The sequence below is a fragment of the Idiotropiscis lumnitzeri genome, chromosome 1 (genome assembly GCF_059441095.1).
Source record: "Idiotropiscis lumnitzeri isolate Australia: NSW breed Sydney's pygmy pipehorse chromosome 1, RoL_Ilum_1.0, whole genome shotgun sequence".
In the NCBI taxonomy this organism is placed as follows: Eukaryota; Metazoa; Chordata; class Actinopteri; order Syngnathiformes; family Syngnathidae; genus Idiotropiscis; species Idiotropiscis lumnitzeri.
Window position 1 is genome coordinate 34,877,803 of NC_142391.1, and position 27,073 is coordinate 34,904,875.

General features: G+C 40.1%; 2 protein-coding genes across 4 annotated transcripts; one reads left to right on the forward strand and one right to left on the reverse strand.

The window, feature by feature from the left end:
* Window positions 1-88: 88 nt before the first annotated feature.
* On the reverse strand, window positions 89-7,086 carry LOC148344409 (D-amino-acid oxidase-like). Of its 2 annotated transcripts, none has more exons than XM_088297405.1 (11): window positions 7,003-7,086; window positions 5,269-5,464; window positions 5,079-5,193; window positions 4,770-4,846; window positions 4,503-4,568; window positions 3,855-3,909; window positions 3,591-3,695; window positions 3,437-3,513; window positions 2,557-2,674; window positions 890-988; window positions 89-808 (listed from the first exon to the last, which is right to left on the reverse strand). In XM_088297405.1, exons 2-11 carry the CDS (start codon window positions 5,460-5,462, stop codon window positions 683-685), a joined length of 1,032 nt encoding a protein of 343 aa, XP_088153531.1. In that variant the 5' UTR covers window positions 5,463-5,464; window positions 7,003-7,086; the 3' UTR covers window positions 89-682. The 2 variants fall into 2 exon arrangements, with proteins under 2 accessions (XP_088153531.1, XP_088153530.1); XM_088297404.1 differs by lacking the exon at window positions 7,003-7,086 and adding an exon at window positions 6,256-6,423.
* ssh1a (slingshot protein phosphatase 1a) lies at window positions 7,051-25,266 on the forward strand. Of its 2 annotated transcripts, none has more exons than XM_088297396.1 (15): window positions 7,051-7,338; window positions 9,899-9,936; window positions 15,557-15,657; window positions 17,048-17,112; window positions 18,442-18,563; window positions 19,960-20,028; window positions 20,138-20,203; window positions 20,462-20,656; window positions 20,794-20,887; window positions 21,265-21,393; window positions 21,483-21,529; window positions 21,639-21,785; window positions 21,872-22,072; window positions 22,146-22,857; window positions 22,941-25,266. In XM_088297396.1, the coding sequence occupies exons 1-15, from the start codon at window positions 7,258-7,260 to the stop codon at window positions 24,000-24,002; spliced, it is 3,129 nt and encodes a 1,042-aa protein (XP_088153522.1). In that variant the 5' UTR covers window positions 7,051-7,257; the 3' UTR covers window positions 24,003-25,266. The 2 variants fall into 2 exon arrangements, with proteins under 2 accessions (XP_088153522.1, XP_088153523.1); XM_088297397.1 differs by having other exon boundaries at window positions 22,986-25,266.
* The last annotated feature ends 1,807 nt before the right edge of the window (window positions 25,267-27,073 follow it).

The window sequence follows — 27,073 nt, forward strand, 5'->3', positions numbered from 1 at the left end:
TTTGAGTATTTAGCATATACATTTTCTATGATATTTCAGAAATATGATTCAATAGAACTTGCATTGCACAGTAAAACACATCATTGGATTCATGTATGGAAACAACAATTTTTATTTATTTTCATCACATCCTACAACGCGTAATCAGGCTGATTAAAAATACTAAAATATTGCTGTTAGAAAACGTACAATGCGAGTATCTTATTGGATTCTAAACATCAAACTGCAAGAACAGTATTTAATGTTTAGTTGAGACGAAAAACCGACGAGCAACTTAATTTATATCTCTGTAAATTCATCAAATCTGATTTAGTTTCCTTGGAAAGAGGTGACATGGAGAATGGTGTATTTTTGCACTTATTCTATAAACTATGCTTTAAAATGAGCTGCAGGTCGTTACAGTGTTAATTCAATCAGTATTCATGCGTAATGTACACTCAATCTTGTCAACACAAAAAAATGTAAATGTACCAAATCATGGCAGTGATAAAAGAAGATTTTTTTTGTCAATATTCCCTATGGGGAATTTTAAGATCTATATGTATGTCTTTTATTGTGAAGTATTTTTAAGATTGTCTTATCTTTGTTATTTAAAAGTGAATAACAATTGCCCCTTACTATGATAATGACATTATTCGGTTATGATTTGATAACAATTGAATCACAAACACTTCTAACAAATTCACAGGTGAGCTTTTGGTCCCTTCCCATTTTGTTCCAAAATCTGACCAAAAAGCCTGGCTGCTTCCTGTGCACAGCCTTTGCAAATGGTAATTCCAAAACCTCCATGGCCATAGTTGTGAATCACCTACAGGACAATCACAGCAACTCAGACACTGAGGAGCCAATATTCATATGTGGAATTGTGATCAAATGTTGAATAAATCACCTCAACTGCAGTGGTGCCACACAGTATAGTCTCTCTCTCTAGTCTGACTTTACTTCGGGCTGGCCTGAGGCCGGTCCAGTCGTCCACTATCCTGGCATGCTGTGGCCAGAAAACAAAATAACTGACATAAAGCAAGATGCAAGGTCATGAATAAAAGATTTTTTTTTTAGCAGAAATCCAAATTAACCTTGCAGACAGATAAAAAAAAAGGAAACAAGCCACAATCTTGCACATAAGCAAGGAAACTGACTAACAAAATATGTTGCATATGATGTGAAATTTGTTATAATAGATTGCAATAATTATATTGTAATTATACTGCTGATTGTGGGTTATGTTCTCATTAGATCGCACATATTGTAAATCTTTGAGCATCGTTGTGTCCTTTTTACATTTTTAAATCAAGTAGACAGGAGTTGGTGTAGGCCTTGCTTATATCCCGCTGAATTTGAATTTTTAATCTTATCAAGACCTTTTGGACCTCAGATGCATCCAAAGGCATGTTTGCTGTGGAAAAGTTTGACCTCAATCTTACCAAACACTTTTGGGGTGGACTGGAACTGCAATTGTAATCACCCTGCCATGAGTGGAAGGAATTTTAGCCGCAGAGTGACACCAACTTCTGATTTCTTTTGTTGTGGGTGTACATATTGTACTAGGGGGAGTCAAAAAGTAATGAGCCCTGTTCAATTCACTTGACTTAGTTTTCAAGAAATGTCAACAGTGTGTAGTTAAAATACTCTCTGAGCACTTCGGTTTCCTCCCACATTCCAAAAACATGCATGGTAGGTTGATTGAACACTCTAAATTGCCCGTAGCTATGAGTGTGAGTGTGGATGGTTGTTCGTTTTTGTGTGCCCAGCCCAGTGTTGTTTTTGGCAGGCATTTTAGATTTAGTCGTAGTCATTTGGACAAAAATGCTTCTCAGTTTTCATCACATTTAGTCATTCCTATTCATGATAGTTTTAGTCGATGAAAAACTCAAAAAGGTTTTAGTCTAGTTTTAGTCAACGGAAACGCCCCCCAAAAAGTCTGAGTCCAGTTTTAGTCAACGGAAACACCCCATAAAAGTTTTAGTCAATTTTCGTAAATTAAGTCGACGAAAACTGGAAAAGGTATTCGGCCGTTTTAGTTAAAAATAGGCATACACGGTTTCCAGCCAATAGCAAAGATTTATTGATCGACTACTAAGGATTATGCCCAAACGAAGGATAGGTTGCACCAGCATTGCATTTTTTGAAAGACAGATTACACGTACAATAGGAAGGGATGTCATTCATTTTGAGCATCTGACGAACCACACGCTAACAATTTCGTCCCGTCTCGTCTCGTCAATGAAAATTCATGTACGTCACGTCATGTTTTCGTCATCAAAGAACCTCGTTCAACTCGTCATCGCCATGAAAAAAAAGGGGCGTTAACAAAATATTTTCGTCATCATCATCGTTCACGAAAGCAACACTGCCTAGCACCTAGCAATGTAAGTCGATACATTCAAAAAAATTTAACAGGTTCTACTTAGGTGTGTAAGTAGGAAGACAAACTGTTGAAATTTTGGGGGGGAAAAAATATCAACTGTAAGTCTTGTAAAATGAACAGGGCTTGTTACTTTTTGAATGCCCCTCATACATGTTGCTGAGATGACAAGAATTGTAATAATACATTACCCTGAGACTCGGCTCAAGCTGGCAAGCCTTTTCCCAAATGCTATTATGAGTTGCAGAGTCACTGCTTTCGTTCCAGTTTCCCACCTGGAAAACCCCTCCGACTACCACAAGACGACTCCTGCAGATACAATCTTGTAAAAACGGGGAACAGAAAACAACACAAGGACAAGTAGACAGCACATCGGTAGCTTTGTAACCACTACCAAAGTGGTAAATGGGATTTCACTTGTATAGCGCTTTTCGAACTTCGGTACTCAAAGCACTTCAACACTGTTACCTCATCTACCATCCAGCATCAAGAGCAAATGTGGATTCAGTATCTTGCTGAAGAATACTTGGACATGGACGACATGGCTGGGGATCAATGACCACTCCACCACTGAGCCATGTTGCCCCACAAAAGAGGTAAAATGGTTGTCGTTGTTTGAAACATTTCTCTGTGTAAAAGGGCTCTGGTTTACATTACATGTACCATATACATTCATTTGAGGGGATACAGTACGTGAAAAATAAAATTGCTACTAAAAGTCACTAAAAGCCTCTTTTACCATGGGATTTTCATAGCTTTTGTGTTTACAAATGTGGTATGCAAGGTTGAAGTCAAAAGTCGCTTGGCCCAACCAGAGAGTGAAGTTTAACAACCCAGGATGCACTCTCCACATTCCTTTGTTAAACTTTAATTGTAGCTAATGCCATCTGCCATCAAAACATCTGAAAGAGACATTTATTCTGGTGCAAATGCACACGTTTCCAGTAAAGAGCCACTGTGGTGGGTCCTGTCACGAAGGGACAGCCGAACAAATCCCATCTTTTCTGTTAACAGGAATGCATTGTCAAAGTGTCATTGAAGTGCTGAAAATGTGCCAGTCTAATGTGCTACCCGGGAATGATATATGGTGAGTTGTAAATCTGTTTTTCGTGGGTTAAAATCCAATGCTTCAACCATGGGGCCTCCACCTAGAAAACGGAAATATGAAAAAGTAATAATTTGTTCCTCTCAAGACCCAAATGTTACATACAGTGAATTGCCGAACCTTTATAATCTGTCCCCGGGCTGGTTGGAGCTCAGGGTCAGGCTGGAGGTCTCCAGATCTCACCCCGGTACAGTTTATTATCACATCTACACCACTTTTAGACAGCTAAAAACAGGGAAGGACAAAAATGTAAAAATGCAAAAGACGTACAGTCATTCATCCATCATAAATAATTCACTTTAGACACAAATTTGTTCAGAATGCAAAGAATATGCGGCTTTAAATGTGTGTGCAGCTAAACAATTTTTTATTTAAAAAGCTAACCTCTGTAAAGGAGCCAATTTTCCTGTGGTAAAATTTCACACCCCGTTTTGCCAACCTGCGGAGGACACCAAATCGAATATTAATACTAGAACACATGACGATTGCGATGCTTTTGTTTCAAGGTGTTTGGACCAAATCTATATTGGACAGTACATCATGTAGATGTATGGGTTACTGTCTGGATTATAGAAAGAAATTAACTTTACAATGTTCACTGGTAAACAGTTTGCTGAGGTAAATTATTAACAGAAAAAATGGAATAGGTCAATTTTGCTTTCAAACATCAATGATAGCATAAAAAGCAGTCACTCATTGACAGTTGCCAATTGACGTTCTTATCAACTATAAAATATTAAGACTTTGTTTTTATGATTCAATTCTACTGGCTCGTAAGAGGGACAAAGTGAATCAAAAATCAAATTATATGGAATAGTGTATATGGACAACCGAATTAAAAGCTGCCACAAAGTAGTCTTAAAATGATCTTTGTTTTGTGCAACTCGGCTTACAACAAACAGGTAACATTGTATATTTTAAAAAGTGCGCAGATCAAAGTGGTTTATGAATTATGGCACTAATACAAGGATTTTAACTGAAATATAAGCAAACATTTCCACCTTATTTGTGTCCATATGTACGATAACTCACCAGTCCATCAGCCAAGGTAAGTATGTTTTACCTTCCAGCATGAGAGCAGTGTTGAACCACCCGTAACTAAAAAAAAAAAAGATATTGGATGTATACGAGAAACAGGTGTGTTAGAAATTAACTCAATCGTCCAGTCAAACATTACTTCAGTACTAAACTTGTGCAATCTCTTTAGGACAAGCCAAATGTTGCGGAACAAATAATGGCTGTATTTTTATGCCCCCTTTTGTGTTTTGTGTTCACACAGCAACTTTTATCGAATTCTACCTGTAGCCAGGAAACATCTCCAGCTCTCGCTCTGTGAGTTGTCTGAATCCCAGAACTATGTCTTTAAATGTTGGATCCTGTGCACAGAAACAACACATGACTGAAGGCTGACTTTATGGCCAGCATGTTGTCCACTGCACCGTTCTATGCGGAAACTGAATCAGAATTGATCTACCGCTTGTAGTTTTAAAGCACCTTCATAAAATCTCAGTTATTGTTTTATGACTGTTGTTGTCACACTATCAGGTGAGCCGGTGACTAGATATTCCATTACTATATTATACTCCACAAATATGAAGCTTTACTCACAGGCATTGGTTCTTGGCAGAGATTGTAACCGGACTGGAGGAAAAGACCCATTTTTACAGCCTCCGGTGAATGGAGACAACTCAGCAAGTAGTCAAAGGTCTGTTTAAGCCATTCCCTGAAGGTAATGACAATGCAGCAGTGAAAGAAGAACATTTTCGAGAGGAATTAGAGTTCAAAATAATACACATGCCTCTCCTGAAGATTGCCCTTGTCATTGAGATAGGGCTGCCAAAGGCCTGCCGCTCCATCACTGGTGGTCAGTGGGGTGAAGCGGTCTGCATACACCTCAATGACCAGTGGAGTGACAATGGAGTGGTACTGCTCATAAATGCTCTGTGCTGTGGACAGACCGATCACTCCAGCACCTATTACGGCCACACGCATGTCTGAAATAACAGAACATGAGATACCAGATCCATTACAAAGTTACAGTAGAATCCAAAAGTGTAAGTCAAACGGTACAGTTTGAAGTCAGCTACAGTCACCGTTACATGCTATTGCAATGGACATATTATCATGTTCAAACTCCACACAGGAGGGGCTGAGCTAAGATTTGAACCTGTCATGACTGTGAGGCAGGCTTGGATGCCACTCGCCCACTGTGCTGCCCTTATTTGAATTATAATTGATGTCAAAGGACTTGGGATGAAGTGTTTGCACGTTATAGATTTTATTGTACTTACTAATCCTTCTATCTAACCATTATCCGAACCACCTTTGCGCACTATAATAATAATAATAATAATAATAATAATAATAATGTATTGTTTTCAAGCCGGTGTATAATTTCATTAAATACAAGACAAGTAGTAGCGCAGCGCAGCAAAACAGCCAATCGATCAATAGTATGTGCAATGGTTGTGTTAAAAGTATTAATATTAAAGCTGACGTGCATTCACTGTATTCACAAGTGCAGCACGCTTGCCCTGCAAAATGTTTTCATACAAAACAACTACAAATTAACGCTAAATTAAACGATTGTATCTAGTTCATCAAATTCACGAACAGAACAACAGCTGTGTTGTACTCCTACTGGCAGTTCAAGAACTAAAGTTGGCGACTCTGCAAGTGTCCCCTCTGCACTTGGTTTGATTTTCAGCGCAGCATACCCAACAACAGAAGTGATCGTCAAACACGTTGAATCGCACAGTGACAATGTGGAAAAAGGTTACTCTACCGTCAGTGTAGAAGCCGATCAACGGATACGATGTGCGTGAAAACACAAAAAAAGTGCACTACCAGTCACGACAGCAGTCAGACCAGCCTCCAATCGCAAAGACGAAGTCAAGCCAGCCGCCACTGTTATTTGTAATACTGTGCAACACGGTGCATTACGGTATGCGCGGAAAGCACATGCTGTTGGCCACCTTCAAAATAAAAGCTCACAAACTCATGTATGCATGTGTGTGGTTTGGATTTAAAATAATTTTATTAAACTTCTCTGTTCACCCAGGGGGGATGCAAACTGTCTCAGAATTGCGTCAAGTAATGTTCTGAATTGAGATCGAAAGAGAAATTAATGTTTACTGTGCATCAATGGCTAACATTACAACTGATAATAAATCAAAATTAAGTTTTTGTGATCCCGCAACCAGACCAGTGCTGGGGATCACTAGGTCACCCCAGGTATGAAACCAAAGTACTGTCATTAAAATCTGATTTGGCATTCCAAAATAAAAGGCAGAAAAAATATCAACTTTTGACCCTTACACTCGATTACAAAAAAATCATTAAAAATCATTAAAAATTAAGTTTTCGTTATCCCGCAACCAGACCAGTGCTGGGGCACACTAGGCCACCCCGGGTGGTAGTACCCTACAAAAGCACTTTCATCAAAATCTGATGTGACATTTCAAAATAAAGGGCCAAAGAAATATCAATGTTTGACCATTATACCCAAATTCGAAAAATCATCAAAAATTACGTTTTCGTTATCCCGTAACCAGACCTAGGCTGGGGCACACGAGGCCACCCTGGGTGTAGTGCTGTGTACCAATCAATGGAAAGTGTCATGACGCGAGGTCTGTGAAGGCACTCTCTACCGCCCCCTTACTTGCGTCCATCTGTCCATTCACCAGACGCCAGGCGGATCGCTAGCCCGGCAGCTAGCTAGCTAGCTAGCGCTAACAGGCAGCTCACCAGGCCACAACGGCCGCCGGTGCACCTTCCGCTTCCAGCCATGGCGTTAGTTACTCTGCAGCGGTCCCCGACCCCCAGCGCCGCGTCCACCGCCAGCAGCGCGACCACCACTGCGGGCGAGGTCTGTTTTATCTCCGGGGGGCTAGGAGTGTGGATGTATTAAAACGAACTCTCGGTTTATCGTAGTGTTTATGGGGAGATGCTAATGAGGAAAGATGCTGCCGGAGGAAGGCCCCTTTTGATGGAAGCCGAAAGTAGCCATCGCTCGTTGCTTCTTAGGCCAGTTAAGTGGCAAACAAACCAATGCTTCCGTTCCATTTGTTTACGTGGTTGGCGATGTCCAGATAACAAAGATTAGCTAGACTTGAAATCCTAAGCAACGTAGCTAACATTAGCTAGTTCGTGACTTGACTGGCTAGCAGTGAACATGACGTTTAATTGAATTTGATTTAACAGTCTACCCGGCACACCAATGTAAACACAAACGACAACCACCAATTCCCCTCCTAAACTGCCCCTCGTTCACTGTTTGACATTTAATGGTGGAGCTTGTGAGACATTCTTTATTTTATTTGATGGCTTAGCTTGTCACATTCCTGTTAGGATTCTAGAAACTGGTCGTTCACTGGCTCTGCTAAGGAGTAACCATAACCAGACACTAGTCAAGTAAAACACTTGTACGCCTCATAGGGGCTTTATTGTGTCTTTTTTGGGGGGGGGGGGTTGTCTGGTTGACTTGGCATTTCTGTTTGGCTCAGACTGACAGCAAATTGCCGTTTCAAAATTTAAACAGTTGTTACCCTCGTCTTTACTAACTGATGGGGGCGCTAACTACCAAGTTTGGCAGCCACCCACAGTCAATGTCCAACAGATCTCGTATTCAGCTGTATTTTATGTTGCTTACTCTACTAATTAAAGGCAATTTTAACCAAAATCTCTCACTATTGTGCACAATTCTAAAATTACAACCAAAAAGATAACTATTGTTCAAGTAATAACTATTGTATAATACGAGAGTCCTGTATGCTGAACACTGTGGTATTTTTTTCATGGTTATTTCAACACTCATTTGTGTTGATTTTAGATAACTGTGGACAGAAAGTGAATGTAATTTGGTATTCAATATTGTTAGGGGTGATCTAGTATGAGACTCAAATGAATGAGACAACAACAAAAAATGCTTTTTTTGCAGCAGTCTCTACTTCTGTGTCATTTAGTATTGCTCATTTAAAAAGGCACCTGTAGTCGTTGGCGCAGCCAGCAGATGTCCTGTGACGAGGAACAGTAAAAGCTGCTGCAGCTATGATGTCATTGGCTCCACGAGGGGTGGGTGTGGTGGTGGAGTACTACTGCAGGAAAAGAGAGCATAAACAGAAATGTAATGTTGAGTAACTCTTGTTTTAAGCTTGATTCATCCTATTTACAGTTGAAGAGCATAGGATGGGAAATGAAATATATTATCCCCGCAAAATAATTGATCATATATGAACATACCCTTCCCATCTGCATATACACACACCTGCCATTCCAAAAGGTACACTTCACAATATATTGTTATTTAATTGTAGATGTGCAATAATAAATTGATTAATGGACAACAAATTGGTTATCAAATGAATATATAAATATTTTAATAATCAATAAATGATTCTACTGCATTGACTTATAATCAATAGATGCTTGTGCATTTTGTGCACTGTTGATTTGAAATAATGTCATGTTTTTGAGTAAAGCGGTGGAAATTAAAAATCGTATTCAATTGATTATTAAAGTAATCGTTAGTTGCCGTTCTAAATGATACCTTTGTGCCCGTAGAAATTTAAATTTAGCATGAATATTTTCATGAGTCATCTTTGAGCAAGCCGATGTATCATTTTGCACAACTAGTGGGAGTGTCCTTTTTTCTGCTTCACATTTGTTACAAGTCATTTGCAGGTGCTACGTTCTCACCTACTGTTCTCCTACGCGGGCATTCATTCACAACTGGATATTTGTGAATATCAGAGATGGGTGTTGTAGCCCAAAAAAATACTCAAGAAATAGCACTATAACTTTCGAATAACAGGATGCAAGTACATGTAAATTAGTCTTCCCAAAAATTACTTGAGTAAGACTAAGTAAGCATTCAAGAAAAAAAAAAACTACTCAAATTCTGAGTAACTGGTGAGTAACTTGAGATGTTTGTGGTTTTCAATCGTACTGGATTGTATTTGATGAAAGAAAAAAAAACATTTATGTGCAAATTCTGGCATTGTCTAACAAGTGGAACTAAAACAATAAAATCTTTATCATTTGAAAAATAATTAAAATCATCAATGGAATTTCTTATGTTTGCATTCTTCCTGACGTGTGTAATGTTGCATGAAAACTACTCCGGCAAGTACAATTTATCCTAAAAGTTACCTGAGAAAATACGGAATAAATGTAGTGTGCTAGTATACTAGTCATCTCTGGTGAATTTTCAAAATAAATCATAGTCAACATTAAGTAGGTAAATATTGTCTAATAATGAAGGGATGTGCGCCAAGGCTCCATAAGGAGACCTGGTAACATCAAAATACGCTTCCTTTACCCAAAAATAAATTTGGACTGTCTCTGATCTTTTTGTTTTAGATTCCCTGTGTTATGTACCATTTAAAATTGCATTGTATGATCAAGAGATTCCTTTTGCTGTATTTCAGGATTTTGGGAGTGAAGATGAACGGCGGATGAATCAAAGGTAAGATCCGTCTCAAGCCACTTTCACGTATGGGCAGAGGGGGCTGAAAAGGGGTGAATAAGGAGAAGGATTCTTGGGATCCGTGATTGACTGGGCCCCTAATAAAATTAGAATGCTGACAAAATAAAATTACACTCAATTACCCATATATTTCAATTACAATGCTGCTGCTCGCCTTTTAACGGGAGCTCGCAGGACGGATCACATAACCCCAATCTAGGCCTCTCTTTACTGGCTCCCAGTGCACTTTAGATTTCGCTTTAACATACTTCCGTTTGTCTTCAAATCTTTAAATGGCCTTGCCCCAGCATACCTCCGCTACGCACCTTCCCGCTGCCTCAGGTCTGCAGACCAAACGCTGCGAGAGGTACCTAAGCGCAGCCTCAGGGGGGATTGTGCCTTTTCTGTTCCGGTCCTTCCCTATGGAATGAGCTCCCATTGAATGTTAGGCAAGCCCCTTCATTGTCCACTTTGAAAACTCGTTTGAAGACACATTTTTATTCTTTTGCTTTCGAATCAACATGACACTGTCGCTGTTCTTCTGGTATCTATCATATACGTGTTAATTTGTGTTCTAATTTCCTACAAATTTATATTAGCAAAGTGCTTTGTTACACCTCCAACTGTTGTGAAATGCACTAAATAAATAAAGTTGCATTATATTTTATTAATATTCACTTTTTGCCAGATCGACTTTTGTTCCTCCATTGCATGTCGGCAGCACATTTTTGACTTGGCTTCTCCTTTGTCTCTACGTAGGATAGTAAACCATCTTACCGTTGCACAGACGTTGCGATTGTAAAGATTTGGACATAATGCTGATTTGGCTGTTTATTATTTGTAAAGCTTGAATCATGTTGTAAATAATGGACAATGGTCAAGGAAAATCTCTTCAGGCCTCAAGACGTTTTATGTCCCAAAGCTGTGCACTCGGTGATCTAACTATGGATGAGGCAAGTAATGTCTAGCTTCAAGATTGTACAAATGTCTGACATACCGTTGTGTTCAGACATACAAAGAAATCACAGGTAAATGTCAAATAAGATTTATTAGACGAAGCCATTTTAAACTGACTTGTATTTTATAGGACTACTGTACAAGTGATACTTTGACTTACGGGTTTAATTTGTAGCGACCAAGCTTGTGACTTCTTTCAGTTGTATATAGTGAATTTATTTTCCCCATTGAAATAAATTTAATCGGCCAGTTTCGTCTGAGTGAGGGTTTGCCCAAATGTCATCATTGTGACAAAAGCCAATTATTTCAGCAAGACAAGAAATATAGTGAGTATAAAGTGACATTTCAGAAAGAAAATCCACTTGTTGCTGAACCTAACCCTTAATTCATGAATGTTACAAAATATATTATGTACTATAATGCAATTATTATTATTATTATTAAAACTGATGTGCGCGAGAAAAAAAAATAAAGGTAGATTTGGAATCAAGTTAAAAAAAATCCTCTCGAAAAGTTTACTCAAAGGGTCCTACCGAATGTTGTTTTTTTGGGGGGACAATGCCGATTAAAAAATAAATAGATAATAGTTTCACGATTATGCCGCCAATTAATTAAAAAAAATTTAATGCATAAAATAAGTTAAAAAAAATAAATAAATAAATAATTTGAGAGTTTGGGGTGATTGGCACCTCTCTCACAGGTGGCCAGTCCTCACCGCTCTTTTCCATCAGCACTCATCCCATAAACATGTTCTGTTGCCCCATGATCAGGTGGCGTTCTTGTACTGTTTAGGTTGCAGTGATTTTAATTTTTTTTTTAATGACCAATTGAACCAACATTTGGTGAAGCTGGGCCTCTCTGTGGAAAAATATCTAATTGAGGTTCTTCCAAACCAGTGTGCTGGTTTGTATGTATTAGTAAGCTGTGAGAAACTGTCAGGTGTGCCCCTGAAACGTATCCAATTTTCATTTAACTCGTGCACAGGAATATACAACTGCATAAACGGTATCCACTAGATGGCAGAAGATACACAATTCCCTTTTATAATCTACCAGAATAAGTCATGGTACGCGTTGGCTAAGTAAATTTGTCAAATGATTAGTTTTACTGTATATACTTTTTGTTACATTTATTTTAACTCTAACATTTGTGCCTTCGCTTAATCAAGATTGGGAAACAGTCTAGATGGCAAGACAAGATCCTGTATGTGGACATTTTTTTTGCACTGGCAGGACGAGTTGAAGTCTTAATAATTCCCCTTTGCAGTGCCAATTATCATTGAGGACAACACCACATATTTTTAGCTCCAAGAAGGGGAAATCACTGTTAGCCAGCATACACTAATTAGACAAGCTGGCTTGTGTTTGTCTCAGGTGGCGGGCAAACACTGCAGCATGTCCATTCTGCCTGAGAGGCACACACAGACACTCAGGGGAGGGGAGGGAGCGCCAGAAGGAGTGGAATCTTAAACAGCACAGAGCAGGGTGGATGAGTTGAGGCTGTCTGTCAGTCTGTCACAAAGTAGCACGATCGGGTGAAGACTCAAAAGCGCCACTGCTTTATGGCGCTTTTTTTCTCAAGGCTGGCGAAGACAAAGGGGCTTGTGGATTCAACAGGATGCATCTGTTTGTCGACGCCTTTCAGGAGGCTATGATGAACCTACCTTATTTTGTGGAGAATGCTATGTTGACTCATAGTGAGGTGCGGCGCATGTGAGTGAAGTTTTGGCTCTTTCGACTGGAAACTTACATTTCTATCAACAGCAAAAATACTCCGAAGATTATGTTGACTTAAATTCCCTTCGAATGTAATTAATTTGTGAATATTGTTAAAATAATATCATGCTGTCCAAATTTGAAAACTGCATACTTAATCATTCAACTAACATGAGGCTTCCAACACTGTATAACAGATCTACTTCAGAAATTGCAAAAAAAATTTTCAGCCTTTTGTTGCTCTGTAAATATATAAAAACAAAAGATTTTCAAAGCACAGCTACCTAGGGCTTCACGCGAAATAGAATAAACAAAGATTCAAGTGCAAACACTGAGGTGGTCTCTATGTGAAATCATGTACGAGAGACTCGTTTTAAGACTTAATAACTAAGGGAAGTAAAGGATGGTGCATTTGTATAAACAATTAGGTGAGATTACAGCAAATGGAACAATCGAGTAGTTACTCATTACGAAGGGAGGGTGAGGATTTTTCACAGAGTCCAATGTTTTCTTAGATACTCTCTACACAGTTATTTTAATGATTGCTTGTGGATGAGCTGAGGCTATCCTGATCTTAGTCCTGTGACCTTCGTGTTGAGTTCACTGTTGAAATGAGCAGCCGGAATTTGTCCACCATACTGAGCAGCAAGCATCTGCTTGTCTCCCTTTCTGCTTCAGCCTCATATTTATCCATTACTGCCCCATCCCCCCTGACACTTGTGAATCTCACACAACCAACAAAGTCCAACTAAATCCACCACAGTGGGACAAAAGCTGTCATTTGAAAAGTGTCCACCCGCATGCTTTGTTTCTGTCGAACTTTTTTTTCCATGATGCTGAGGGCGGAGGGAATGTATTGTGAGGCTCACAAAAGGAAGTTCATTGTTCTTGTAAAATGGTCTGTTTGGTGCCGGCCTGCTCATCTGGAAATTTAGATACTACACTTGTGTACAGGGCTCTATTTGTATAAAATGGTTTTAGACAATGAGGTAGATAACCGATATTTAGAGCCGATATTCATTTTAATTGAAAAGGAGAATATTGGCATCAAAATCTAAAATAAATTAAAAATCTTAAGTTTGTTGAAACGTCTTATTTTGATTTATTATTATTATTATCCATCCATCCTTTAGCCAAGTTGTTTAGCCTCACGAGGGTCTCGGGGATGCTGAAGCCCATCCTAGTTGTCTTCGGGCAGCAGGCGGGTTACACCCTGAACTGGTTGCCAGCCAATTGCTGGGCACACAGAGACGAACAACCATCCGCGCTCACACTCATACCTAGGGACCATTTAGAGTGTTCAATCAACCTACCATGCATGTCTTTGGAATGTGGGAGGAAACCGGAGTCCCCGGAGAAAACCCATGCAGGTACAGGGAGAGCATGCAAACTCCACACAGGAGGGCCGGAGCTGGAATCGAACTCACCACTGTGAGGCCATCGTGCTAAACAGTCATCCACCGTGCCGCCCTATTATTATTTTATTTTATTTTATTTTTATTTTATTTTATTTTATTTTATTATTATTATATTAGCCCCATAGAGTTTTCTACAGTAAATTAAGTCCTACAAAATTACAAATGTTAATGTTTCACTTATCTTTGTTTTGATTTCAACACAGTTTTGAATTGATTCATAATCAGCCATTATATTTATATAAAAAAAAAAAAAGGCAGATGCCGATGTTCATCATAACGCTGAATCTCTGCATCGATAATTGGCCCTGTCGATAATCAGTCTATCCCTATTAGTGCGGCTCAAATACTTTCTTGGTCTACTATTATGTTTTTTGTAATGTCTTTTTTGGGGGGGGCGGTTTTCGACAGTGTTTAGGGAAAACATTTGTCTTCTCTTAGTCTTTCTCAATTATCCTAATTTTAATGTGTACCTGTCACTCAACAGTTTTGAGCTTTCCTAATGATGTCATAGTTTACATGCAAAGAAGGCAGGCGCCATTCTTCTGCCAGGTCCAAGAAATGGAACGACTGAAGTCAGCCTGGAGGAATCGCATCACTATTTTGTATTCACTGATGTCATCGTTTTGACATATTATAGACCAAACCTGAAGAATCCTTGGATTTTATTGGCTGGTGTGAACAATTAATTGCACTTAGTTGGTTCTAATGAATCCTGGAACTTGTTGCGATGTCACTCAGGGTTGCTCTGCACTGAGCCAACATTAAGCGAGGCCAAGTAAACAAGACTGTTGTAGGCGTCAGACGACTTTACCAAGATGGGGTGTTATTTCATCACCAGCAGAGAATTATAAATTATGGCCCAAATGTGTTTACATGTCATTAACTGAACCAAACCCTCCGACTCATGCCCTACTCATGAGTCTCACTGGCCCATTTCTTTAAAAAAAAGGCTGTAATTCTTTTATTGCATTTTTAGTTTTTGAATCTGCTTAAATATCTGATAAAATGCAAGCAAGTTCTATTTTCCAAACAGGTGACATAACCCGTATTTACAGGTTTTCAAAACATTTGAAGCTCAAAGGCCAAATTTGACATTTGCTAAGATACAAAAATAGATCACGTATTGTCATCACGTAGTTATATATATATATATATATATATATATATATATATAGTACTGAAAAAAACACAAACCAATGAAAGTTTGATTAAATTGTTCTTGTTAAAGTTAAAAGAAAAAAATTAGATTGTTTTACTTAATTTCTCAGTGAAGGCCAGTGAGCAGGCTCAATTGTGCGTATAAAAAGGTGAATTCACTTTTAAATTCCTCATTCCTGTTTCAAATAGTCGATCATTACAAGCTCACTGAAAATTAAACTGTCTGCGTTAAAGCATTCATGATTTTATTACTAAATTCCTTAACTTTATTTATACAGCACTTTCACCTGAGATGGGAAAAGTGTACGAACGCTACACAGTGTTTGATCTTTAGCATTTAATTATGTCAAATGTCTCTTTTGTGTTTTACAGCCTGAGTGAGAGCTTCTTCATGGTGAAGGGGGCTGCACTGTTCCTACAGCAAGGGAGCTCTCAGCAGGGCCAGAAAGTGCATCCTCACCACAAACATGCAGGTGAGAAGCACAACAAACATCCAGCGGTAGTTCTGCATTTCGTTCTCTTTGTTTCCATTTGTCAGACTTAGCATGCTGGTCAGTTTTGTCTAATGAGGAAGTGGAACCTTAACTCCCTAACGCTGCAGGAGCTGTTTTGTGGCTGAAGAGACAATGCTGGAGGTTACCTCTCATATTAGCATGTTCCCAATTTGTGGTTTCGCCAGTGCTGATATCCCATGCACAGGGGGGACTTTAAGACGGCATTATTTGGAACATAGTTATTTGATCAATCCTTCTCCTGACACTTTGGCTCAGTCACTTTGACTTGTGAAACATGTATGAGTCAGTTGTACAGTATGTAGAGTAAATTGATTGTATGAGGACTGACTAAGGCAAGACCTTGGCGTGCATGTGTTCACTCATCAGCGAGTGCACCTTTTGCTTTGACTTGATTATTTATGAGTCTTTTTGTGTATTACATATTTACATTATGTTATGTAATTATCACAATTAACTTAATTGCATCGTCAGTTGGTCACGGTTGCAGGTGACACTGCTTGCCGTCTTGCACGCCATTCAGCTTGTCTGAATTTTTTGCTGAAACAAAGTTGAAACATAATACATAATTCTTGGAATTTTCTGCTGATGTTTTGGATTCTGACTGTTCAACACCATCTTTGAACAGGCACCATGCCAACTTGGCTCCCTCAGAGCCATGGATTCACATTCACGCATAACTGTGTGATGCACTCAAGTTTATCCAAAACACAATTTTTAAAAAAATCACATTCATCAAAAAATATATTGACGTAAAGTCTGACATTTTTTGATATACCGTTTTTCATCTGTCTGTTCATGGTTTCAGTATAAATTTGTGGTTTTCAGTAAAGAATGTAATTTAAGCACTGTGAGGATCCAAAACACTATTTAGCCATCTGTCAATCCATTTTGTGTCCATCTTACCGTATAATAAATATTATTCTGTTGATACTGCTCTGATTTGGCACCTTCAGGATGTTGTTAAGTGTCAAGGCTAGAAATGACGCTATGTTGCAGTGTACGTTCCGTTTTTATGCCAAAGGTTGTAATTAACACCTGTCTAGCTGCCATAGTTTGCTTGTTCACGCGTTTCAACAACGTTGGTCTCACATCAATCAACAGTTGTCTGTCATTGCAGTTGGTTCCGCACACTCGGTTTCACAATCCAGTTCAACTGATGGATCATAAGAAGGGATGGAAAAAATGGGAATGACTTACTGGGACTTTGTTGACATTAAAACGGGAAGCCTATTACATCTGTGGACAATAATAGGTTGTATTGGGAGTAAATGACCAGTCGCGCTCCTTAGAATTCTTGAACCCTTAAATTGAATCACTATCTGACGCCATTGTCAATTTTCTTTGACAGGGGACTTACCGCAACACCTACAGGTGATGATAAACATTCTTCGCTCAGAGGACCGGATCAAATTGGTGAGAAACAACATACAGTGCATCAAGAAAGTATTCACAACACTTGACTTTTTCCACATATTGTCTTATATTGCCTTTTACAAAATTGAAAGGATAATAGTTTTCCTCAAAATTCAACACACAGCTCTGCTTATGGAGAATGTTTAAAATAATGCTTTTTTTTTTTAAATACTAAAAAAAAAGCACACTTATGTAAGTGTTGACAGCTTTTGCTCAATACTTAGTTGTTGCTCGTTTTGGCAGCAATTGCAGCCGCATGTGTTTTTGAATATAATGCCACAAACATGAAACACAACACCTATTTTGGGGTGTTATTGCCCATTCATCTTTGCAGCACATCTTACACTCAATCAAGTTGGATATGGAGCGTCAGCGCAGGACTGTTTTCTAATCTCTCCAGAGTTGGAATTTTTCTTCGTTTTTTTTTTTTTTTCAAATTCAAGACTGCGATCTGCCTAGGCAACTTCAGGACATTCACAGAGTTGCCCTAAAGCCACTCCTTTGATGATCAAGGCCACTGTGCTCATTGCGTCACAGCTGCAAATTTGTTTTCCACCCTTTCCTAGATCTGTGCCTCTAACCGACAATTCCTTTGACTTCATTCTTGGTTTGTTGCCTGGCGTACACTGTCAATTATAGGGCCTTATATAGGCAGGTGTACACCTTTCCAAATCATGTCCAATCTACTGAATTCAGCAAAGGATGATCAGTGGAAAATGGATACAGCAAATATGTGATTTGTTATTTTTCAAAAATGTACTAAAAAAAAAACATTTGAACTTTTCATTGTCATTTGCGTTGCTGTGTGTAGAGTTTTGAGGGTGGCAATGGGCAACAATGTGATAAATTTCAGACGGCTGTAACATAATAAAATATTGAAAGAGGGTAAAGCTTTAAAAACTTGTGAATATTCTGGAGCCACTTTAAGACTAATAACGCTATTAAACAAACACACACATTCAGTACAAGCCAGTGGCTTACCTGGCACAGTCAACCCTCAAGAATGGCATTCCTTGTGTGCTAAAGATACTCTACTTGTTCTTTATAATTATCAATTGTGAGAGCAGGTTTGAACAGCATGATTTTGAGAGCATGACCAAATGTTTCCAAGGTGTTCGTTACGTAGTAAGAAGCTTGGAAATATAAAACGAATACATACTGGTTGGACTGCCCATTACCTACATACTAATAATAAAACTAGAGATTTCTGTGTGGCAGCTCTGCAAGTAGTTCTAAATAGTCAGCATTGTTCAAAGCTTTCTTATCATGAGCATGAATACAACTGTAACATGACTTTGAAATGAATGTATATTGTGTGTCCCTGACTAGGCCGTGCGGCTGGAGAGTGCATGGTTGGATCGAGTGCGATACATGGTAGTTGTATACACCAGTGGACGGCAGGACACAGAGGAGAACATCCTACTGGGAATCGACTTTACTAACAAAGACTGGTGAGAAGATGGCTGTGGAATGTGCTACTACGAATAACACCCACATTGACGTGTGTGTGGTAGGGGTGGGAACCATAATCGTTTTTTTTTTTTTTTATGCATCGTTGGTCATATTAAAAAGATCAGTATCGATTCAGAGGTGTTAAAAATTTATATATAAAGTTTTAAAAAATATCAAACTAAAAGCCACTGCTGTCGGTCCGCATAAATAGCACTTCTGTGCCTTTGTATGTCGGATGTGTTACTGTGAGCTCATAACTGACAAGATAGCGTAACAAGCTAAACTCATACGAGGAGCACCATTCTTGCGGTTAAAAAAAAAGCAGTGTTCATTAAGTTAAACAGTAATTTCAATTAGACGCTGCATAGTGCACTTTTAAGTATTAAATTACAGTTTATGCTAAATCCGATTAGACTTAGTGTAAAGTAGTAATTTAAAACATTGGCAAATTAAATATTTTGGTGGCACAAGTAAAGTAATTACACACCATACAAATAATAAAGCATGAACAAAAAATATTTGGTATATTTGACGAAATAATAGTTTTTCCCGAAGTTAGATTCTGCCGAGCGACAAACCCGGACGTGTGACGTCATTCCAAGACAACTATGCCAGAACTCAACTTAGAAAGTGTATTAAGACAGTCAGAAATTGACTCGCAAAGCGCAAATCTCAAGCGTATCTGAGGGGATCCAGATATTTGAAGATTTGGAGAAAGAGGAGCTTGTTGGAATTATGTTCAGTGGACCACACGTACGACCCAGATGATCAGGAGACCGAAAATATTGTGCGGCTGTCAAATCAGCCCCCGGTAGGACGATTCGCACGGGTAGGACATATTGGCAGAACAACGGACATAGAGTGGACACTAGACTCATCAAGCCTGGAAGAATGGTAAAATATATGGACTATGATTATTAGCTTTGCGTTATTGTTTTAAATTCAAAGACTGTTCTCATCGCTTTTATTTGATCCCTGAATATGATCTAAACGTCACCTTTCCAGGCATTTTCCTTCAAAACAATTCTCCAAATTTCTATTGTACATTCAGTTCTGCCAATAAGCGCCACACTCCAGCAGTGTTGGTTTGCAAGGCTCAGTGCTAAATTGAGCATGGTGTTTTGGTTTCTTTACAAAGTATTCAAATTATTTTTGTAGTAACCGAGTTAAAATATTTAACTGTATTAACATTTTTCTAATTAATCTCCCCGTTAACATGGGTTTGTTTTGACTATCGCAAACTAGGTTGCCTTGCCGTAGATCCCCACCCCTTGTGTGTGGATAGGATTTTTACTTTATATCCAGAGTCACACACATCTTCTGCAATATTAATAGTATCACAAACAGTCTTTGCCAATATGATACCATCAAATAATGTTTTCATATTCCTGCCAGCAAAAGCTGTTCGATCGGCATGGTGCTGCCTCTGTGGAGTGACAGTAAAATCCATTTGGATGGAGATGGGTGAGTGCCTCAGCAATTTATCCCCTCATATCAACACTCCAAACAGTGTATGGCATTCCAGCTGGTAGAGTGACCATCTGTTTTATTTATTTATTAATTTTCACCTCAGGGGCTTTACTGTGAATACGGCGGGGCGGACTCATGTCTTCAAACCTGTGTCCGTGCAGGCTATGTGGTGAGTGACCGTCTGGAGCCAGAGTGGCGATTTGTCTCAGTTCATGACACAGCACAACAAATCTCAACATACAGCCACTTTATCAAGTCATTTTGGGTTACCGTATGCAGCAGTATGCCACCTGCTGGAAATGAGTGTTTTGCACTTTACTTGTGTTGTATGAATGTAATAGGGAAAGCACATTTATTGTATTTTATTGTTTAGATGGTATGGATGAAAACAGTCTAAATGCTCTCCACAATCTTTACCTCAAACTAGGTCAGCCCTCCAGGTGCTCCACAAGGCCTGTGAGGTGTCCCGTCGATACAATTATTTCCCTGGAGGTATGGCTCTCACTTGGATGGGCTACTATGAAAGCTGCATTGCTTCAGAGCAAAGTTGCATCAATGAATGGAACACCATGAAGGACTTGGAATCCACACGTCCAGACTCGCCTACTATGTTTGTCGACAAGTTAGTCATCATAAATTACATAAAAATCGGAATGTTTTGTCAGCTTCTGTTCAGCCTCAGTGTTGAAAGTGCACATATTTTTTTGCAATCGTGTTACTTTCTACGTGTCAGCACAAAAATGAAAATCTCTCGATTAGGCCTTCGGAGAGAGAGAGGACAGAGTGCCATATCAGAGCCAAACTCCGAAGCGTCATGACATGCCAGGATCTTGAGAACGTAACGTGCAAACAGGTATGACTCACATGATGAACCTGATTCCACTGTGCCTTGCTTGTTTACTTACAAGGTACTACTTATGACTTGGTTCATGGATGTTTTTATTATTGATCATATTAGCACTGTTTGTGTTCTCACTTTGCTGTTTGTTGTCGAAGCAGTGTTGTAACTTTCTCCACTGTTTGGCAATTTAGATGATTATGTTACATTAGCTTTTTATGTCCAAAAATGTGCTTCTTCAGTTTACTCAATGCAGTGAGAAACAAAATTATTCTCAATCAGTGCAGCAAAAAACAAATCTACACAAATGTTTGTGTGGCTTGTTTAAAGTGAAATTTGTGATCAAAAGTGTCTTGTTTAAAAGCTGTATTCTGATATTACCATTTTGTTAGATCCGTACGGAGTTGGAGCAGCACATGAGCTGCAACCTGAAGGAATTCAAAGAGTTCATTGACAATGAGATGCTGTTGATTTTGGGCCAGATGGACAAAGCTACTCTCATATTTGACCATGTCTACCTGGTAGGACGGCTTATACTGGATCACCAAACTCTGTGGAACGATAATAATAATATACTTCACCTCACCTGTAGATTTTTCTTTTTTTGTAGGGCTCTGAATGGAATGCTTCAAATTTGGAAGAACTACAAGAGACAGGGTGATTTATTTAATATTGTAGAGTGGCTGTAATAATCACACACAGGCTAAATATATTAACATTGTGATCCGTGCAAGAAAAGAATGACCTTTTTTTCTCTTCTTCACAGGGTGGGCTTTATCCTCAATGTTACCAGGGAGATAGACAACTTTTTTCCCGGCACATTCAGTTATCACAACATACGTGTGTATGACGAAGAGGCCACTGACCTGCTAGCTCACTGGAATGATACGTACAACTTCATTGTTAAAGCAAAGTGAGTCCTGATGCAACAGAATAAAAGCTGTTCACCCATTACAGTATGTGATCCAAAGAATATAACCTTCACCCTTCTCTCACCAGAAAGAACTACTCCAAATGTCTTGTTCACTGTAAGATGGGTGTCAGCCGCTCTGCCTCCACAGTCATTGCGTATGCCATGAAAGAGTACGGCTGGTCGCTAGAGAAGGCGTATAACTTTGTCAAGGAAAAGAGGAGCATCACACGACCTAACCCAAGTTTCATGAGACAGCTGGCGGAGTATGAGGGCATCCTTGATGCGAGGTATAGTGAATTGCTTACATTTTTCTTTTTTAACTTCTTGCTAGACTGACTCGTCCTTTGTTTTTATATTCAGCAAACAGCGTCACAACAAGCTGTGGCATCCAGACGCAGACTGTGAGATGGCTGAAGGCCAGCAGCTATCGGTCCAGTGCTGTGGTGAGGAGGAGGGAGACCACCTGACCCCAGAGCCAGCTATGTCTCCCTGCTGTGAAGATGCTCTGCCCGATAAAGGCGCAGCATGCCCCTCCCCTTGCCGAAAAGTAGCCCTGGAGATCAACCCCGCCTACAACAACTATTATTTCCGGAGGCTGTCTGACTCTGCGCTGGACAGTGAGCCCTCAACGCCTGTACGTGGCCCGCCTCTTATTGGCATGGAGAAAGTCTTCATCGAAATCGAGGATGTTGAGCGAGACGCTCTGCTGGATGATGAGGCATTTGATGGCGGAGAGGGTCTGGGGCTCCCCCCTTTCGGCTCATCAGCGGAGGGCACCGCAGCTCAGACCTGCAACCGTGGCCTAGAGCCCCTGGAGGAGCTGCGGCTCCGGCTGGAGTTTAGCACAGTGGAGGAAGAGGATGAAGAAGATGTGCAAAAGGAAGAGGCGGATATGGAGGTCCTGATGCAGCCAGATGACGGAGGGGGTGGAGATGGAGATGGAGGCGGAGGAGCGGCGGAAGCGCAGGATGTCGAAGTCGAAGGGGATGCAGACAGCAATGGCATGGACCTGGCCACTCTGAATGAAAATTCCAACAACAACAACCGTTTTACCTCTCACCAGAACATTAATGTGAGTTTGTATTTGGAAACACAAAAATGAAGCTTTGATTTGTAATATGTTGCACACCAAGTTTTGACTTTTTTTCTTTTTAGGGAAAAGCTGCCACGCTTGCAGCTGATGTGTCTTTATTTTCGCAGATGGATTTGAATTCCAAGCGGAAGGACATTTCTCCACTTTGTGTGTCTGATTCTTGCCTTAAGCTCAGTCCTCCTGACGTCCCAAGTGCTCCGTTCCTGCTATCTTCTCAAGACCTCGAGTGTTCCGACTGTGCCAACAGTGCTTCCTTTGGTTCTGCAGCTCTCCCCGATGTGCCACAGCAGCCAGCTGACTCGGTTCATGTTGTCGGGGTGCAGGACTGTGGTGATGTGTTGCATGTAAATAATGAGTGTCAGAATAGGCCATCTGCCGGCTGTTCGGAAGTTCTCCCTGAGCTGATGGCAGTGGAGTTGCACAAAGATACACCTGCCATGGCATGCCACGTCAACCAGCAGGAGGAGACATTTGTGGAGCTGCCGAGGTCCGGTTTGGTGCGCCGCCACGCAGAAAGACTGGAGAGGCTTTCGGGTTTGACCCAAGAGAGTCTGCATTCTCTGAAGCCTTTGCACGCATGTCAACTGACCAAGAAGAACTTTCAGCACAAGGAGGAAGAAGAAGAGTCCCCTGTCTTTCCTCGGGACTTGTTGAAATCATCTACACCGTGCCAAGTAAGGTTAGAGCCCCTGGTTGTTCCCCTCACCAATGAAGCCTTGTTGGGGGTGGTGGGGTCGGGGATGCTCACCCCCACCTCCTCGCCTCATGGCACCACACTGACGCGCAGCTCCAGCAGTGACAGTCTGCGCAGCGTGAGAGGAAAGCCCGGCCTCGTACGTCAACGGGCGCAAGAGATTGAGACACGGATGCGTCTGGCGGGCCTCACTGTGTCGTCCAGGCTTAAACGGTCCAACTCGCTGGCCAAGTTGGACAGCCTAAATCTCTCCTCCGAGGACTTGTGCTCCGCCTGCTCTTCAGATGCAGGAACACTACTGCTTCTCTCGCTGTCCCCGGAACCAGATCACAGCATGGAGTGGGAGTCCCCTGCCACATCCGCTCAATTCCGACCCTGCCAGGACTTGCACACTTCAGACAAAGCTCTAGCAGGGGAGCCCGTAAGCTGACAGGCATGGTGGTACCCCAGCTCACCCTTATTTCTCATCACGTAGCGCTGCAGAGGGTTGTACAGTTTGTGGGATGAAAAAAAAGAATATATACAAAGCATTCACTTATTTGCCACATTGTCAAACTGCTTTGACTGTGAAAGTCATATTGCTGTATCTGACAATAGAAGCCATCGGTTCACCTCTAACTTGGTTGGGATAAGTGCCTTATGTTTGAGACCAGAGAGGCACATAGTTTCAGGCAGAAGGATAAGAGGATAAAGACAACCTTCAATTCACAGCCCTTAGTACCTGGTATGTACTGAAAAATGGTATTGTATACATTTGGATTATTTTTAAATCAGCCTGGTACAAAGTAGTATTGTTCATTGACCAACCTGTTTTTTTTTCATGTCAGAAAGCATTGTTGTGAAAGTGTTAACTGTAGAGTTGTTTACTACACTGTTTTTGTTTTAGATGCCATAGGCCTTCATGTTGAATTCATGAAGAGCCGTTTCTCGCGAAGTTGAGATAAAGTGATGAAATTGATGCGTGACTAAGCGTGAGCTTGAATGAGTGATTGAAATGAAAAGTGGAGAGAGTGTGACTTTTTACTGTCTTACACCAACATCAGAATTATTTCTGAGTGTGTTGTTCCTTTGCACTGCTTTAAAAAAATATGTATACTGGTACACAACAAGCTATGTTAAAAAATAACATGGAAGTAATGTTAACCACCTCATCATTCCCTTCAATGATCTTTGGGAAAGCAGCAAATCTGTGGAATCATAATGCAAATCGAGGACTTCATATCAGAAATTGTGTTTCTTTTTCTTTGGCCATAGTTCTCTAAATCTTTTTGACATGCTATACGTACAAAAAGAAGTCATGAGGATTGCCAACTAAAGTCGCTATTTTTAAATGTGAAAGACCAAAGCTCAATGGCTGTCTCATCAAATTAAAGCTGTACAAAATAATCATGTCAATCGTGTATTTAAATGCTGTCACATCATTTTGCACATTTGGGAGAAATGGGGAAGAAAAACTTGAGGGAGTTGTTGGGCTTTTTGCTGTTCGGCTTTTATGCTCATATCCACTTTTTTAAACAACGATCACAATAGGTTACGCCAATTTTGGTAACCATGTTTTGGTTTCGTTTTTTTATACTTAAGTATGCAGTAACTTTTGTACTGTACATTGCTGTAGTCTGAATGCATATTGCACTTTTTATGTTATATAATGTACTGTATGTGTCGATTACGAAAATAAAAATGTTTTTTGCCTATATGCGTTCAATGTTTTTATTGTGATTCTGAATCGTATTAAACAGGTCTGTTTTTATTATCGACATGCGCCTGAACTTTAACCTTCAGTGAAGTCGAACTTGGAAGAGAGCAACCAAGAAAGGTGGATTACTTTCCATGTCCCAGCACACGCGTGCCGCAGCTGGCTTTTTTTCATCTTTCCTAACGGGAACTAAGCCAAAACTTAAATATTTGGCCAGGGACTTGACTTTGATGGAGTTCGTGTGTGTTACATCATTGCGTCACCGTGCTGTCATCTGTGTGCTTTGGCTGGAGAGCGATATTCCGAACAGTCAGGTTATATAACGTTCAGCTTCCCCACCCTGTTTTCATGACATCAATGAATGACTTATTTTACACGCTCTTGTTGCTCTTCTGCCCTGTACGACCGTGCGTGCCTTTCGACTGAATAATACGTCTGTGTACAATCGCATGTGATTGGGCACTGTTATGTGGCGGCGCCACTAGCATAAATACATATTTTCAAGCATCACCTTTATGTATATTCGTTAGTTTCAACGGAATATCTCACAAAACAAAGGTTTTGGAATATATTTGAACAATTTCCACCGGATTTTGTTTTCAAACAATTGACCAATAACCCAAGATCGAATATGATCAAATAATACCTGTTAGTTAGTTGAATTGGTCTGTATTTCTATGAATTGACCAGTGATTAATTAATAAAATTATAATTTGCTGATGTAATGCTGCTGCTGAGCTTGAAGCAGCGGGTTGAGGGGGAAAAAAGAAATATGCAAACAAACTGCATGTCCTCCAAAATGGTAGTTTTCGGTCTACAGTAACTATAGGTCTGGGTCGGCCCCTCATTTTGTAATTCCTAGTCTCCAAACTACCACTTTTGTTTTATTATTCAAGTATGCGTCCGGTTTGCATGCTATTATAGTTACAAAGACAAATCCATGAAAAGGGTTACAAACAGCAATATAGGAGACAATGTCCAACGCACACCTACTGCCAAACTAGCATGATTGCTATAATTAAAGGCCATCTTTAAAAAAAAAAAAAAAAAAACATTAATCTTTCCCCAACTTCTTGACAAATCAGCAAACGTAGTTATGACAATAGACAGTGTGAACTTTTTTTTTTTTTTTTTTTCAAAAGTCGTTCACTCGCTTATTGTCCACATGCCCTTGGAATAGAAAGTTTAGTTGGGTGTATTAACTGTCATGGTCCGTTCTGTCATGTCATGTTTTTGTTATGTTTTGCTCAACCGGCGTGGGGGCGTTCCCTTCCAGCGCGTGTCGTGTTGACTGGAGAGACGCGCCCACCAGCCACGCACCTGTTACTCTGGACTCCTTGATCACCTCGCGGCGGGAGAGACGCGCTCACCAGCCACACACCTGATCCTCGTGAACTCATTTAATTAGCCTACTTAAACGCCCGGCGCTGACTGCTCGGCGTCGGTGCATTAACCTTTTGATGTCACGGCTGCTCATTGTCTCTCGGTCACGCTCAGCGCTCATTAATCTCTGTCATTGTCGCTTGAGCCAGTCCCTGTTTCCAAGTCATGTTTTGTTCTGTCTAGTCGCGTCTTGTTTGTCCTCGTTATTTTGCACTTTGTTACCTTTGTTTCTCCCACTACCTTGTTTGCCCTACCCTTTCATTAATTAAATTCCCTTCAAGTTACCCTCGCCTGGCTTCCCTGCATTTTGGGTTCTCTCCTACCTCCTCCACCCGCGGAGCTTAACATTAACTAAAGAACAGAAAACTGCACATTATTTTATTCCCAAAGGAGTAAATCTTTAGATTTTAATCATACTCTAG

Coding starts and splice junctions, on each gene's coding strand:
- LOC148344409 (XM_088297405.1), bottom strand. CDS start 5,462: ATGCGTGTGGCCGTAATAGGTGCTGGAGTGATCGGTCTGTCCACAGCA. Junction 3,910..4,502: donor TTACCTTGGCTGATGGACTG/GTGAGTTATCGT, acceptor TGTCCTCCGCAG/GTTGGCAAAACGGGGTGTGA. Junction 2,675..3,436: donor TCACCATATATCATTCCCGG/GTAGCACATTAG, acceptor TTGTATCTGCAG/GAGTCGTCTTGTGGTAGTCG.
- ssh1a (XM_088297396.1), top strand. CDS start 7,258: ATGGCGTTAGTTACTCTGCAGCGGTCCCCGACCCCCAGCGCCGCGTCC. Junction 20,204..20,461: donor GTGTCCGTGCAGGCTATGTG/GTGAGTGACCGT, acceptor ACCTCAAACTAG/GTCAGCCCTCCAGGTGCTCC. Junction 22,073..22,145: donor GAGGGCATCCTTGATGCGAG/GTATAGTGAATT, acceptor TTTTATATTCAG/CAAACAGCGTCACAACAAGC.